General features: G+C 38.1%; 1 protein-coding gene across 9 annotated transcripts in view; it reads right to left on the bottom strand.

Annotated features, from left to right (window-relative positions):
* Window positions 1–15,564, bottom strand: part of HERC1 (HECT and RLD domain containing E3 ubiquitin protein ligase family member 1) — a 217,521-nt gene that overhangs the window by 167,762 nt on the left and 34,195 nt on the right. For all 9 annotated transcript variants that reach the window (XM_073303562.1, XM_073303563.1, XM_073303568.1 and 6 more), the window contains exons 2-6: window positions 6,910–7,865; window positions 5,226–5,321; window positions 4,536–4,730; window positions 1,594–1,905; window positions 100–196 (exon numbers count right to left, since the gene is read on the bottom strand). In XM_073303562.1, coding sequence (XP_073159663.1) covers window positions 100–196; window positions 1,594–1,905; window positions 4,536–4,730; window positions 5,226–5,321; window positions 6,910–7,839 — 1,630 coding nt within the window. In that variant the 5' untranslated portion in view covers window positions 7,840–7,865. The remainder of the gene's footprint in view (window positions 1–99; window positions 197–1,593; window positions 1,906–4,535; window positions 4,731–5,225; window positions 5,322–6,909; window positions 7,866–15,564) is intronic.

Here is a 15,564-nt window from a genome sequence, read left to right as displayed (position 1 = left end):
GGAAAAAATCTGAATAAATGTGTAGGATCATTACTGAACATATGCCCTTTTCAAAAGCAACAGGTCATGTCAATTTCATACAAGGAATTTTGAAATTACCTAGTCTTCCAAAGTCTCCTTCACCCCAAGTATACAATTCTCCATCTTCTGTAACAGCAGCACTGTGTCTGTATCCAGCTGACACGCATACAACTACCTACGTTACATGCAAAGAAAACGACATTTCTAAAACTGAAGCTGTTGCAAGTAGTAGAATCATACAGAATTTTGAGTCACTAAGGAACAGGGTTATGAAAGTTTGCCTTCAGTAAGAACATTGGACTACTGTATTACAGATCCATTTTTTTGCCCCCATAAAATATATCTTGTTCATTAAATTATAGTTACAAACTCTCTTTTAGTATTTAACAGGCATTTGCAAATGGCAGGGGGGAAAACAAAGAAAGACAGAAATCTGAAATTTGGCCATGTGGCCACAACTTTTATTTATCAAGCAAGCTTAAACAGGAGTAATTTAAACTGGATAATGCCTGCAAGGCAACCTAGTCTGGCAGCACTAAATGGGAAAAGGGAGGAAAACCCACACCCAGCTGTCATCTGCCTTATTCCCTACAGGTGCAAACCAAGAGCTATTATAGCATGAAAAGGCTCTCTTCCACCCTTAAGACACTCTTATGAATATTGCACCACCTTCTTCTGGATGGACCAATCTGCTTCAGGGTCTGGGAACTGTGAAGGACCTGCCGCCGAAGGCTCGGAGTGCCGACGGGTGAGTAAAAATTCACAGGGAAGCCTCCCCAGCCGAGAGCTCAGGCGGGACGGACAGGACGGTCCCGCAGGTCGCATGTGGCCCACGAGCCGGAGTCTGCCCACCCCTTTAACAACCGGTTTTAAACCGGCTTCAAAATTTAACAACCAGTTCACGCGCACAGGTGCGAACCGGCTCCAGCTCACCACTGGGCCTGTTCCTTTCCACCCCACTGCCCCCCACATGTACGGCAGTTGTAAGAGTGACTCATCTTAATCATCTCAAGAGAGTCACTTAAAAAGAAAATCACTTAAAGTGGTATGTATTGCCATTTAATACTGAGAGAGAACTGACAGCAAGAAACTTCCATGGGCTACTCCTGGCTCTACAACTGACTCCGTCTGTGGCCTTGACAAGTCATTCAGCCTCTCACTCAGTTTCTTCATTAGAAAAAATGGGAATAATACAGTATTAATCGACTGCACCGAGGAGTTATGAGGATTAACTAATGAACTCTGAAAAGGAAAAGCACTGTCAGTGTTAAGGATTCTGTGTTAAAATTATTACATGCAACTAAAAAGATCAGTAATCTTCTAAAATTAGGTACCAGTTCAACAAAGCACTTAATCACATGAGTTAGACCCACTGACCACCAAAGGAACTACTCACGACTAAAGCTGAGTGCATGTTTAAGTGCTTAGCTGAAAGAGAGAACTTCTACCCTTCTAGCCTCCCCAAAAGAGTAGTCTTGTATATAAACTGAAATATTTGAATCTTTATGGAAGTAACAGCATTGAATTAAAAAAGCATGAAAACAAAAAGACATTCCATTACATAAAACATACCTTTCCTTGTAAAGGACCCTGAATAAGTTTGGGATATTTCTGTGTTGAGCTATTTCCATGTCCTAGTTTTCCATAGTCACCATCACCCCAGCTGAAGACTTCCCCCTCTGTGGTAAATGCTAAAGTGTGACCATCAGATCCTTTTGAAGAGGATACCTTTTTAATAGACCTGTGAGGCTCAAAAGTCAATTTTTTCAGTGTGGACTGGTTATTGGAGTCACCAAGTCCTAGCCGCCCATAGCTGCCTTTACCACAGGCTCTGACAGAACCATCCGTGGAAATGACAAAAGTACAATATTGTCCAGCTTCAATCTATAAGCAAAAAAGGTAAAAATATTACAAAAGGAAATGCATTAGATAAATACATTAGAGCAAAGCTTAAAGTCTGTACTTTTAACAGAATGTTGTATTCCTTCATGGATCCCTTTTGTGATAATTTTCAGAGTGGTAGCTGTGTTAGTCTGTATCAGCAAAAAGAATGAGGAGTACTTGTGGAACCTTAGAGAGTCTGTTTTTGAAGTTTTTTTGTTGAAGAACTGCGACTTTCAGTTCTGTAACTGTCTGACCAGAGAGATCTTGGTAAGCAAGGCCAGTCCTCGCTTACAGACAGCCCCCCAACCTGAAGCAAATACTCACCAGCAACCACACACCATAAAAAAAAAAAAACACACTAACCCAGGAACTTATCCTTGGAACAAAGCCCTGACCACATAGCTATTCAAGGGACACCATCACAGGACCTAATCACATCAGCCACACCATCAGAGGCTCATTCACCTGCACATCTACCAATGTGATATATGCCATCATGTGCCAGCAATGCCCCTCTGCCATGTACATTGGCCAAACCAGACAGTCTCTACGCAAAAGAATAAATGGACACAAATCAGACATCAAGAACTATAACATTCAAAAACCAGTCAGAGAACACTTCAACCTCCCTGGTCATTCAATTACAGACCTAAAAGTCATAATCCTTCAACAAAAAAACTTCAAAAACAGACTCCAACGAAAAACAGCAAAACTGAAATTAATTTGCAAACTGAACACCATTAAATTAGGCTTGAATAAAGACAGAGTGGATGGGTCATTATACAACGTAAAAACTATTTCCCCATACTAATTTTTTCCCCTACTGTTACTCACACCTTCTTGTCAACTGTTTGAAATGGGCCATCCTGATTATCACTACAAAAGTTTTTTTTCCTCCTGCTGATAATTGCCCACCTTAATTGAATAGTGTCTTTAGAGTTGGTATGGCAACACACATTTTTCATGTTGTGTGTGTGTGTATCTATCTATCTATCTTCCTACTGCATTTTCCACTGCATACTTCTGATGAAGTGGGTTTTAGCCCACGAAAGCTTATGCCCAAATAAATTTGTTAGTGCCATAGGTACTCCTCGTTCTTTTTGCGATAATGCAAACTAAAAATTAAGGAGCATTTGGACTTGAACGAGCTATGGGAACGCAGGTTAAGTTGATCTTCTGTAAATCTTAAATTAAAAGCATTCTTAAATTCCAAAATAAAGCTATTTTCTTGCTACATAGATAATATAAATACACCCCAATAAAGCTATTTTACCTAGTAATTTGCACCTCTTCACTCACATAGTTTAAGTTGTAATTCTCACCTTAAACACACAAAACTAAATCAAGCAGGAATAGTAAAACAACACATAGGTACTAGGGACTTTCTCTGGCATGAGTTTAGCGAGGGTGATTTGGGCCTCCTTTAGCTCTGTCAGATTCATGAATGGACATGGATTTCTTTGCTGCCTCGGCCATCCCTGCTTCCAGGGTTAAAAAACAAAGAAACAACTTAATGAAATAGATTTACAGTAGGTTATGCTTCACTGTAACTGATGATAAATAGTCCCTTCTATACACTATTATGAATTCACTGAACATTAAAATGTGTAGTTCCATTAACAATACACAAAACACAGAAGAAATATGTTTTTAAGGGCAATAAGACCAAGGATTAAATGTTCCTGGGCAGAATAAGATTACCTGGAGAACACAAGAAGGAATTTTTCCACACAAAGTGTGCAGCACACAAAATATGTTGTGTGGGTATTTACTATATTATTTAAATAACCAAACACACACATCATACATTAAGCTTTTGTAGATTATATTTGCTTGAAATGTAGTTATGTTGATGCATAAGCCTGCCCTATTAGAGATGTGAACCTACTGTCCTTTGGCATATAAAAATTCCCATTGACTTCAACAGAACTGACTGCAGAATCTGGACCATAATCACATCTTTGTCCAGTGACCAAAACAAGCTTTTACCTACACAAACATTGCAAAGCCACAGCAGCAAAAGAACAAACTTTTCTATTTTGTGTCACGTATCAACAAAAGTGGTAAGTTGTGCCAGCATAATCCATGACTGAAAACGGAAAAAACAAAAAGCTAGTCAAGCTTGCTGTGTCAGCAGTTAGAAAGATCCTGCTTTGACTTTTAAACTAAGCAAACTTGATGTGAAAGTAATTGATGGAGAATAAATATTAACAGCTAGAACATCTTTTGGTCTTTAGAGCCACTTTTTTTTTTTTTTTTTTTTTGGGTAAAGAGTGAAGCACAAAAAATGTAGTAACCCAAAGAATAATCTTCTTTTCAAACAGCTTTTACAATGAACTAGAGGATTTACTTATACACCTGTTCACAGTCATTTAGGAAAAAACTGATTCATGTTTAAGTGTTACTATAGAGAACAATCATGTTTCTTCACAGACCCATTAAGAATTAGGATATATTTCCAGATGTTTTTCTCTCTTCAAATATTAGGACTTGACAGTCAAAACTAATCACAAAAAACTCTTTAGATCTTATTTATTAAAGTATAAAAACTGGAAAAACTTAAAAAATGATATGCATCTTCTTAAGTTTACGACTACAGTACATTAGATACCACTACAAAAATCACTCACAGTTTGTGCATCAGAAAAACTTGGTGCTAGTTTGGGCTGAAGTATTTTCTCTTGTGTTCCTTCTACCAGCTGGTGGCTGCTGTTACTACCCCAAACATACACTTCACAAGTCTCAGAAACAATGGGAGCATCACCAGTTTGTATACTGTCAGTGCTGGCACATGTTCTAGAATAGTCTGATGCCATTCGACAAACCTAATGCAATAAAATAAAAAACAACACTAACAAGGTAACTAAACAAGAATTTTAGTTAACTTTCAATGCATTTTCCTATTGGCCAACCAACATGTGCATTCTTACATTCCCATCATTCTGATTAATTCAATTTTCTACCTAATGCACAGTACTGACTTTTAGCAGTCATCTGGTGGTTAAAATGCAGGCCTGGGTGTCAAGAGATATATGGGTTGTATGCCCAGCCATCCAACAGACTTGTTGCATTATGATCTTGGCCAAGTATCTTAGCTTCAGACTTCCTTCTGTAAAATGGGGATTTCTCCCCCCTCCCCACCCTCCATTTCACAGGATAGGTGTGAGGCTTAATTCATAAAACATTTGTAAAACACTTGGATATCCTTGGAAGGACCACAAAGTTAATAATCTCACTTTTAAAAAATGTGAGCTAAACAAATAAGTGAATTGTATTTTGCACTGTTTCACTCGAAACTCAAAGTTCATTAAAAGACATACCTCCTCAAACAAACACAAAGCTGCCTCATAGAGAGAGCATAAACCATCAGGCGTTCTAGTTGGTTCCCTCCACTGACTTCGATCAGCAGATGATCCCTACAAATTTAAAAAATATTGGTGATGTTGTCAGAAAGAGAGAAGTACACACAGCAATGGCACATTACACAACATATTTTTGATGCATTTATTCTTCTAGTTGTGCAGTGAAATCAAATTTGTTTTCGGAAATCAGTCTATAACCAAAACAAGTTTTAATTTTGAATAACTAAACAATAACATGGGAAATTAATATATTCCTAAGACTTTTCATTTTTAAATTAACCACTCCAAAAATAGTGGTGGGTTAAATTTTAAGTTTGAGTTTTGATTTCCTTAATACTGTTTTAAAGTAGTTGTTTGTGTGCATTTTTAAGGTGAATGCTTTTTCTCTTAAACCACAGATCACACACTATTATTTGTGTATGATGCAAATCCTCCAATGGTTTCAATGATGTTTTTATATTTAATCATCAAAACAAGTTAGACACATTAGACAGCTTCAATTTTATATAAGCAGAGGTTTTCTATGCAAACACTGGTCTTTCACTGGTACATTTATCGCACATAACTAAGGTCTGAAAGACAAACACTATTACAAGCATTTTAAAGCGTCTGGTTTGATTCAGAATCTGATGCAAATCCTCCTAAATAAAGCACTAGTCCCTAATATATCCCTGGGTCAGCTCACCTTCTTTCAACATAGAGCTGACACAAACTGTAAAATACCCATATGACCAACTGTATTACTGTGCATATACAATAGTGATTTTCTGCAGTACATTTAGTAGTTTTGTGCTGTGCCCCACCCCACCCAAAAAAAAATAAAAAAATTCTCCCATTCTTTTAATCCCTTTCAAAATAGGTTTAATTTAGGTTTTTTTAGTAGATGGGCGGGCAGAGGTTTTTGTTTTTCAGTTTAAGAGAAAAATCTGCCCCTGTTTGAGTTTGTGCACATTAAGCTTACGCCCGATAGGTTTTTGACTGCACATCCCCCCAAGATTTCAAGACTTTAAAGAATATTCCAGAGTGGGGAAAGGAACCTCACTCCCAAGGGCAATTTACAAGAATCGCATCAATTTCACTCTTGTTCAGAACTTACACAACAGCTTGTAAATTTTGCTGTTTCTCCCAAAGGTACAAGCAGCAGACACCTGGGTTAATTAGGAGGGTGGGGATGTCACATGCTACACAAATTTGAACAGTGAACCAAGTATATTACACAACTTTGAACACTAAGTGAGTCCAACAGAAAGCAAACTTTAAAACCCAGTTTTGTACTTTTTACTATATTTACTTTGGAATAAAATGTATTTGCAAGTGGATAATTATTCGTACGTTCTTCATACTCTGTACTGTCACACAAGAAGTGTCAGATTTCTTGTTTAGTTGGCTTTTTTAGGCGGCTGAGAGTGGTAGGCAAAAAGACATTCAAACAAGATGATGTTACTGAATATAATCTTTCCAATTTCTAACCCCTTCAAAGCAATTATACTACTACTAAAAATGGATACATATTCCATTCAGTTTTGAGGCGATATGTTTAGATTCAAATTAGTAAGAATTTATTTAAAGTTGTTAATTAATGACAATGAAAGATTTAACCATAATAAAAATCAAATTCCAAATAGAAGTCTTAGATACATACCAAAGATCTCCGCATCTGTGTTAATATATTCATAAAGCAGTCAAAACTGATCATCCCTTCAGGACTTTGCTGTATTTTGTTTTTCTCCATAGCATTTACTACTGCTGATGCTCCTAAAGCCATCTCTATCCATTCAAGAAGGTATCTCAGAGAACCACGCTGGGCAGCTAAACCAAGAAGCAACTCAGATGCTAGCCTACGACCTAAAGTATCTGCCCCAGAGTTAGGAATAGTTACTCCTTTAAGAAATGTCGTTACTTGTGATAAACAGTCAAGTCCCATTGGTGGAATCTTACTTTCATTTGCTAGAGATAAGGGTGGCAAAGAGCTCACAACTTCTATTGCAGTATGAATGACATCATTGCAAAGACTGAGGCCAGGTCCTGAAGCAGGCATCATCCAACTTTGTCTTAGTAGTGCAAATAGCAAGCTTAGTCCAGTCCGGACTCCCATTTCTATTAGAGCATCTGTACTTGACCTGGGACGCTCACTGATAGAATGAACATCTGTTGATCCAGAACTGCTTTCTGGAGAATGCTGTTGCTGTTTCACCTTGCCTTTATCATGATATTTATTAGAAAGTGCATAGAAGACACGCTGCAGCACAAGCAGACGTTTTCGAAGTGCTCCAGCAAATGGAGAATCTGAACACACCATCTTAGCCAGTGCCAGCTGGCTGCTAAGAAGGGCATCCAAGTAGTGGTCCTGTTCATCACTGGATAAGGATTCACGTTCAAAATCTGGTAACTGAGGTCCTTTGAGGCACAGAACCTGTTGGGGCAAGGGCACTACTTCCTTATTGCTGACTAATTTAGAATACAGGACAGAAACTCCCTCCCTAGTGGCAATAGATTCACTGTCCTCTGTGATCCAGGAACTGTTTAGATGTTCAAGCCATTTCAGCTTCACTGGTGGCACCATAGCTGCCATCTTTGTTTATTCTTCTGCCATTAGTCCTAGAAATGCAAAAAAGATTTATAGGCATATGCAAAACCATCCTTATTACTTGTTCCTCCAATTAAAAACAACTCCATTTTTATATTATATATATATATACATACAAAACAAAACAAAACACAAAACAAAACACAAAACAAAACACAAAACAAAACACAAAACAAAACACAAAACAAAACACACACACACACATATATATATATGAAGCCAAGGATTTCCATTTGTTTGTGCCTAAATTTAGGCACCTCTACCTAAGTTCAGATACCTAAATAGCCATCAGAGTTCCCACCAATTGCAATACAAAAACGTATACAGAAATTCTGCAGACTAATTTTTGATCCTCATTTGAAAATACACATCAATAATCCCTAACAAAAAGGCAGAAATCTGCACAAAAAATTAAATGCCAGAATCTCCATTATAGCTCAAGTTATTCACTCTTAAAACAAATTTAATCCAGATACTTTAGAGTCAAAGTAATTACCCCCCCTAAGACAAATATGTCCCCATTTTACATATATAAAAACGGAAGCAAATAAAGGTTCTATGAATTGCATGGGATCATACACAAACTCTATGCTACATTCACAAAATCATTCTGCCTCTGAACATGTATACTGTGGGGATAAGGCATGAAAATGAAAACATTTAGTGCACAAGAAGTTTTTATATTATCATAGTCCAATATATAGAAGCACGCACTATTAATGACAACTGTATTAATTTTCCCCAAAACACAAAGACTTCCCAATTCTTTAAACCTTTGACATTCTTGAAATCAAATAGTATCAATAAACAGGGTAGTAGTGGCAACATCCACTACTACAATGAATGAAGAAACAGATTTGAGGACATCCCTAATAGCCTATGCCACAACAAAGGGTCTGATCCTGCAAACATACATGTCCTTAAACTTTACTATTATGAGCAGTCCCACTAGAAGTAATAGTCCCCTTTCAGAGTAGGAATCTGGGCATTATTGCAGAAATGATGTTTTCAAAATGGCTGTGAATGCATTAGTAAGGGTCAGCAAAGAGCCCTTTCATCGTATTTGCAGACTTACGCTGTGGCTACGCTGCAGAGCTTACAGTTCTACTAGCTGTGCCACTGCAACAATGCTAGTGCAGATGCCCTAAGCCGATGAGAGAGAGCTCTCCCGTTGACTTAATTATTCCAGCCCGTGCAAGCAGCAATAGCTATGCTGGCGGAAGAAACTCTCCTGCCGACATAGCACTGTGGGCACTTAGGTGGATGTAACTTACATCGCTGAAGGGGATGGCTTACTCACACCCCTGAGCAACATATAACTTATACTGATGTAAGCTGTAGTGTGTACATAGCCTTATTCTCTGGATTGTATTTTTGACTTTATCAGTAGCACCTCAACGGTATTAGATGGGCACATTACTGGATTCATTACTCTAAATAAAATTAAGTATTCAAATAAATATGTACTGCATGTAATTCTGTAGCTTCCCCCACACACATCTTTTGTGTATGGGAAAGCTTGCACACTAACTCCCTAAAGGCAGGAAAAATACCTGTTTGGGGCTACAGAAGACATATATAACTGACTCAAAGGACTCTTGTCAAAAGAAACAAATAGCAAACAACCCAAGCAGATACAAAAATGTAGTCACATTTGTTCTGGACTCTTTTCAAATGCAGGAAGTGACCTGGAGCTCAGAGATAAGTTTATCACTCTAATGAGTACTAAACACTATCCCACTGGCTGCCACCTGCCTGACAAGCAGAGGAGGAATTACCTGTGAATCTGCATTGATGGCAGCTAAATCAGAGAAAATATATACTGTGCCACTCAGTCCCTTGCCATTTTTACTGTTTCTGTTGTAGATTCCCAAAAAACTTCTATAATAATTACTGCCATGAATGGTGCATGCTCTGCTACATGTGTTCCAGCCTTTCCCACCCCCACCCCCCCACCTCCACTCTCAAACTCTCTCACACACACACCCTTGCCAGAGTTTCCATCAGGATTGCCTTTGGGTCTTTTTGGGGAGAGGGGTCTTAATGTAAATATAGTAACATGGTGCTTTTTGTTTCTAACTCTAGAGGTTTCCTTACTATATAACTTCCCTCTTCAGCACAGCAGAACTAAAGAAGAGTAATTTCATATTAGATAATATAACATTTTTATCACTTCTTTATTGCTCCTCTAAACATCAGCCATTGCTATTTCACACATAGCATAATTGCACATCTTTAATGATAGACAGGATAACAGAAGTTAAGAGACCTTGATAAGTGAAAACAGGTTCCGGAATTTGTGAACACATGTTGATTATACAATGCGAAATTGTCCGAATCCAAATTTATTTGAAAGATGGCTCAGCTCCTATTAGCATTCTGGTAAGAAGATAATTAACAGCAGAGCATTAACAACCTTCGGATAGAAGTGTGCACCACAAAACAGGTCTACTATATTCCCTATAAAATAAGAAGATTCTAGAAAGCTTTCATTAGGAAAATACAAATGAGTCCTTATTAGATTGTTGTTCTCTCATCCAACACATCAGCAATCACAGGAAGGCCAAAATGTATTGTTGGAACCTGGGGGAATATCTTGTTCATATCAATAGCACACACTTCCCATGAAAGGCTCAGCTTCTACAAACTAGTATCCAAACAAAATCCCTAAACTAATGGCACCAGCACTGACACAAGGGGTTGAGGCAATGATCTTATCACTGGCAATGAGCTTATCCAAAGTGACCACTCTCCCTACAATGTGCATGATAATCAAGGTGGGCCATTTCCAGCACAAATCCAGGCTGTCTCACCCCCCCCCCCCCCGTACAAACATTTCAATTTGCACAGTGCTTTAGTCACATTCTAGCACTCATTTGTCAACTGCACAGTAGATGAGTAGATCTACAGTGAGTCACAGGAGGAGTACCTAATCCATCTGCAGATGGCACTGGAGAAAAATCTGCCTAATTTTCCCACACACGGAGTGTGTTTGGCTGTACCATTATACAAAAGTGCTGGCAGTACATACTAGTAGTGAGTGAACTACAGGTGGATGGAGTCAATGTCATCAACCAGACACCAGCCCCAAAGATAAAGCAGATGATCAAAGTTTTCCTTAGGCATGTGGGTTGGTCTAGACTATTTATCCTGCACTTTAGTATTACTGTGGTTCTGTTAAATTTGGACAGAGAAGCAAAGGCTAATAAAGTGAAGAGGGATCAAGGATTTTCACACACTGCCTGTGTGATGATCGTTATTTAAACAGGATTTTAACAGCCAAATCCAGGACCCAACTGATACCTCAGTAGTAAGATGTGGAGTAGTGCCCAGGTGAAGAACAGTCAGTCACTTTTCTCCCCTGAAAGCCCTTTCCTTCAGGATATCAAGTACCCTACGCTCTGGTCAATTACAAAATATTTGGCAATTAGAAGTGAGCGAGAAATCTAAAAGCATTAGCTCCTCAAATAAAAATTCATCCTAAGGATAAACTAGAGGATACTAACGGCATCACTTGATGAAGGGAAAGAATGCCAGGCTTAGCACAGGGTCTCTATTTTCATCAACCCCATAAATGAAAGGCAGGAGCAAACCACGACAATCTGGGAGTGCGCCCAGACTGGACCACAGGTTTGACAACCCAAGCAATGCGAAGGCAGTAAAGTACATGCGAATTTTTGAGGGGCTAAGGGCATTTCAGGCCACATTATTAACTGGTTTGTATCTCCCATTTTCAATCCCCCACATTCCTTTGAACTTTGAGAACAGGAAAGATGGATCATGAGATGCACATTCTATCTGTTTTTTCTAACCATATTCCCTTTTCTTTTTGGGGCTGAAAACATACTAGCTCTCTGTCAGAGACTGGGATTAAACAATCCAAAATGAAGGCAAAGATATTTTTAAAAAGTAAGTCCTTCTCATAGGAGTGGTTAATTAGAAATAAAACAAGGGTCCTATGGTGCACTGTTCTGGCTATGAGTGTAGTCGGGCTAGTTGAGCTCTGGAGAAGAAAGATGTGTAGAGCAACTGTGCTTAAAAGATTTTCTATATAGACAGATATAAAAATATATAATTAAATAAACAAAAAAACACATGCAGCACACCTGCATTGTTTTCTTTATTGTCCTGTTATTTTTATTCATTCACTTGCATTTTAGTCACATTTTGGTATTTGAACGGGCACTGTGTTGTGCAGCCTAAAGCTAGATTAAGGACTCTATCATCCTCCATTCCTTAAAAAGCAGTGAGACAGATTCTTTAATTCTTCACTATTACCTGCCAACAGAAGACAAATTTTTGTCCAAACATAAAACATTGCACAGAATGTAAATTATGTCACTTTTTTTAAAGAAACCAGAAGTAAAAAAAAGCAGCCACTGCACATGTATTTCTGGGTCAGTAAAATCACTACAGGGGTTCAACACATGCACGGCCAACAGGTAAAAAAAAAAGTTTTCAAATGTTCATTTTGGTCCATTCTTTTACTCTGTTTATATAGTACAGTGCACCTTTAAATTTTTCTGCTGATCAGAAATGACAATATTTGCTCTAGATGGATAAAATTAAGATGCCTCCTCCACAATGCCTGGGTAGATGAATAAAGAGCCATCTTCAAACCAGACTTCAATCCTGCAAGGAACTCTACAAAGGTAGAGCAGTGAACTCATACCAGGCTTTAGGCTTCATTCAGAGGCGGCTTGATTTGTGTAAAACTGATAATATTGATAAGGAGACTTAGAGGACACATTCAGGCTCTAGAGACAAAAATATCGATTTTGAAAAATTCTTAACAGGAAAGTAGAAAGATGGTAGTTAATAGGGCTAAATCTAACTCTAAATGTGAATGATATAAACACTGAAAAAGTTAGACAAAAACAAAACTTTAGCTAGAAAGAATGTGTCAGGGTACATCCATGTGCCCCCCCGCAAAAAAAAAAAAAAAAAACCAAAACACACCAGAGCAGCAAGTTTCACAGCCTAAGTCAACTGACTTGGACTTGAGTGACTTGCGCTACAAGTCTACAAATAGCAGTATAGATTTTCCCACTCAGGCTGGATCCCAGGCTCTGAGACCCACACCCCTCACAAGGTTTCAAAGGCCAGCCTCCAGCCCAAGCAGGAACTATTTTTAGCCCTGTAGCACAAGCCCCTCAAGCCCAAGTCAGTTGATCCAGGCTCTGAGACTTGCTGCCATTGGGGTTGTTTGTTCTGTTTTTGGGAGAGGGGGGCCTTTGCAGTGTAAATGTACCCTTAGAAAGACAGCTGACCCAGGGTTCTAATTTCCTCAAAATGTTTTTAGGTCTGACAATCTGTTACTTCAAATTAACCATGAAGTCGAATATGAAAGGAAGAAGTTTTCAAAGCACTGCTGTAATTCTTGTAAAATGGGTGTCATTTCAAATGAGTAATAAATACGCTTCAGAATGGGATTTCTTTTAGGGATCCCAAAAAGGTTCACACCATGTTCTGCAGAACAGGTTCAGTACAATGTGTCTGACCTTGTCCTGATGAGTCCGCCTCTTAAAAGAAAGTGATTTGGTCTGCACCAGTTGAGTTCTTAGTTTTCCTTATGAGATTTGCTGTAATGAGTGTTGTCCATACCACAAAAACTATCATTATACAAAATAGGCTCAGAAACCAAGTCATTAACCACAGACAGTTCAATAGAGACTTTGAATGGTAACTAATTTCTAGTCACTTGTGCCAAATTTTGATGAGGGGCCCAACAAGGTGACAAGCATTTAATTAGGGCTGTCAAGCAATTAAAAAAATTAATTGCAATTAATTGTGCGATTAATCACACTGTTAAACAGAATACCTTTTATTTAAATGTTTTAGATGTTTTCAATTACAACATAGAATATAAAGTGTACAGTGCTCACTTTATATTTATTTTTGATTACAAGTATTTGCACTGTAAAAAAGACAACAGTATTTTTCAATTCACTTAATTAATACAAGTACTGTAGTGCAATCTCTTTATCATGAAAGTTGAATTTACAAAATGTAGAATTATGCACAAAAAGTTGCATTCAAAAATAAAACAATGTAAAATTTTAGAGCCTGCATGTCCACTCAGTCCTACTCCTTGTTCAGCCAATTGCTAAAACAAGCCTGTTAACATTTGCAGGAGATAATGCTGCCCACTTCTTGTTTACATCACCTGAAAATGAGAACTCGCATACTCATGGCACTGTAGTAGCTAGTGTTGCAAGATATTTACGTGCCAGATGCGCTAAAGATTCATATGTCCCTTCATGCTTCAACTGCCATTCCAGGGGACATGCTGATGACAGATTCTGCTCAATAATGATCCAAAGCAGTGCAGACTGGCGCATGTTCATTTTCATTATCCGAGTCAGATGCCACCAGCAGAAGGTTGAGTTTCTTTTTTGATGATTCAGGTTCTGTATTTTCCGCATCAGAATGTTCCTCTTTTAAGGCTTCTGAAAGCATGCACCACACCTCTTCCCTCTCAGATTCTTAAACCATGGGTCAAATGCAGTAGCTATCTTTAGAAATCTAACACTGGTACCTTCTTTGCGTTTGTCAAATCTGCAGTGAAAGTGTTCTTAAAATAAACATGTGCTGTGTCATCATCCAAGACTGCTATAACATGAAATATATGGCAGAATGCAGGTAAAACAGAGCAGGGGACATAATTCTCCCCCAAGGAGTTCAGTCACAAATTTAATGCATGCATTCTTTTTTTAACGAGCATCATCAGCATGGAAGCATGTCCTCTGGAATGGTGGCCGAAGCATAAAGGGGCGTACGAATGTTTAGCATAACTGACACGTAAATACCTTGCAATGCTGGCTACAAAAGTGCCATGCAAATGCCTGTTCTCACTTTCAGGTGACATTGTAAATAAGCAGCACGCAGCAGTATCTCCTGTAAATGTAAACAAATTTATTTGTCTTAGCGACTGGCTGAACAAAAAGTAGGTCTGAGTGAACTGTAGGCTCTGAAGTTTTACACGGTTTTGTTTAGCAGTTATGAAAAAAAATCTACATTTGTAAGTTGCACTTTCACGACAAAGATTACACTACAGTTCTTGTAGGACGTAAATTGAAAAATACTATTTCTTTTGTTTATCATTTTTACAGTGCAAATATTTGTACTCAAAAATATACACTTTGATTTGAATTACAACACAGAATACAATATGTATGAAAATGTAGAAAAACATCCAAAATATTTTATAAATTTCAATTGGTATTTTAATACTTAATGCGATAAAACTGCAATTAATTTTTTAATCGCAATTAATTTGAGTTAATTGTGTGAGTGAACTGCGATCAATCAACAGCCCTACATTTAACTATATTATGAATTCACAGAGTACATTAATACAGTATTTTTAATTGTACTGGGGCAGGTGTTTTTTGTGTCCAGTGGTAATTTAAATCCTGATTTGGGTTTAAGTTTCTTTCTAGACAGATGAATTACCTGGAAGAAAGATACTCTATGCCAGCAATTAGAAGGTGCTTACTAGCTACAAGCACTGTTTTCTGTTTGTGTAATTGTGTAACTCAAGGGTTCTCAACTGGGGGTCAGGACGCCTCAGAGGGTCACAAGGTATTACATTCGGGGGTCGCGAACTGTCAGCTTCCATCCCAAACCCCACTTTGCACCCACCATTTATAATGGTGTTAAATGTATAAAGAAGTGTTTTACCGGTAATTTATAAAGGGGGGTTCACAC

Source organism: Lepidochelys kempii, chromosome 10 (assembly GCF_965140285.1).
Source record: "Lepidochelys kempii isolate rLepKem1 chromosome 10, rLepKem1.hap1, whole genome shotgun sequence".
Classification (NCBI taxonomy): Eukaryota; Metazoa; Chordata; order Testudines; family Cheloniidae; genus Lepidochelys; species Lepidochelys kempii.
Note: the sequence above shows the minus strand (reverse complement) of the source record. Positions and strands in the feature narration are given on the sequence as shown.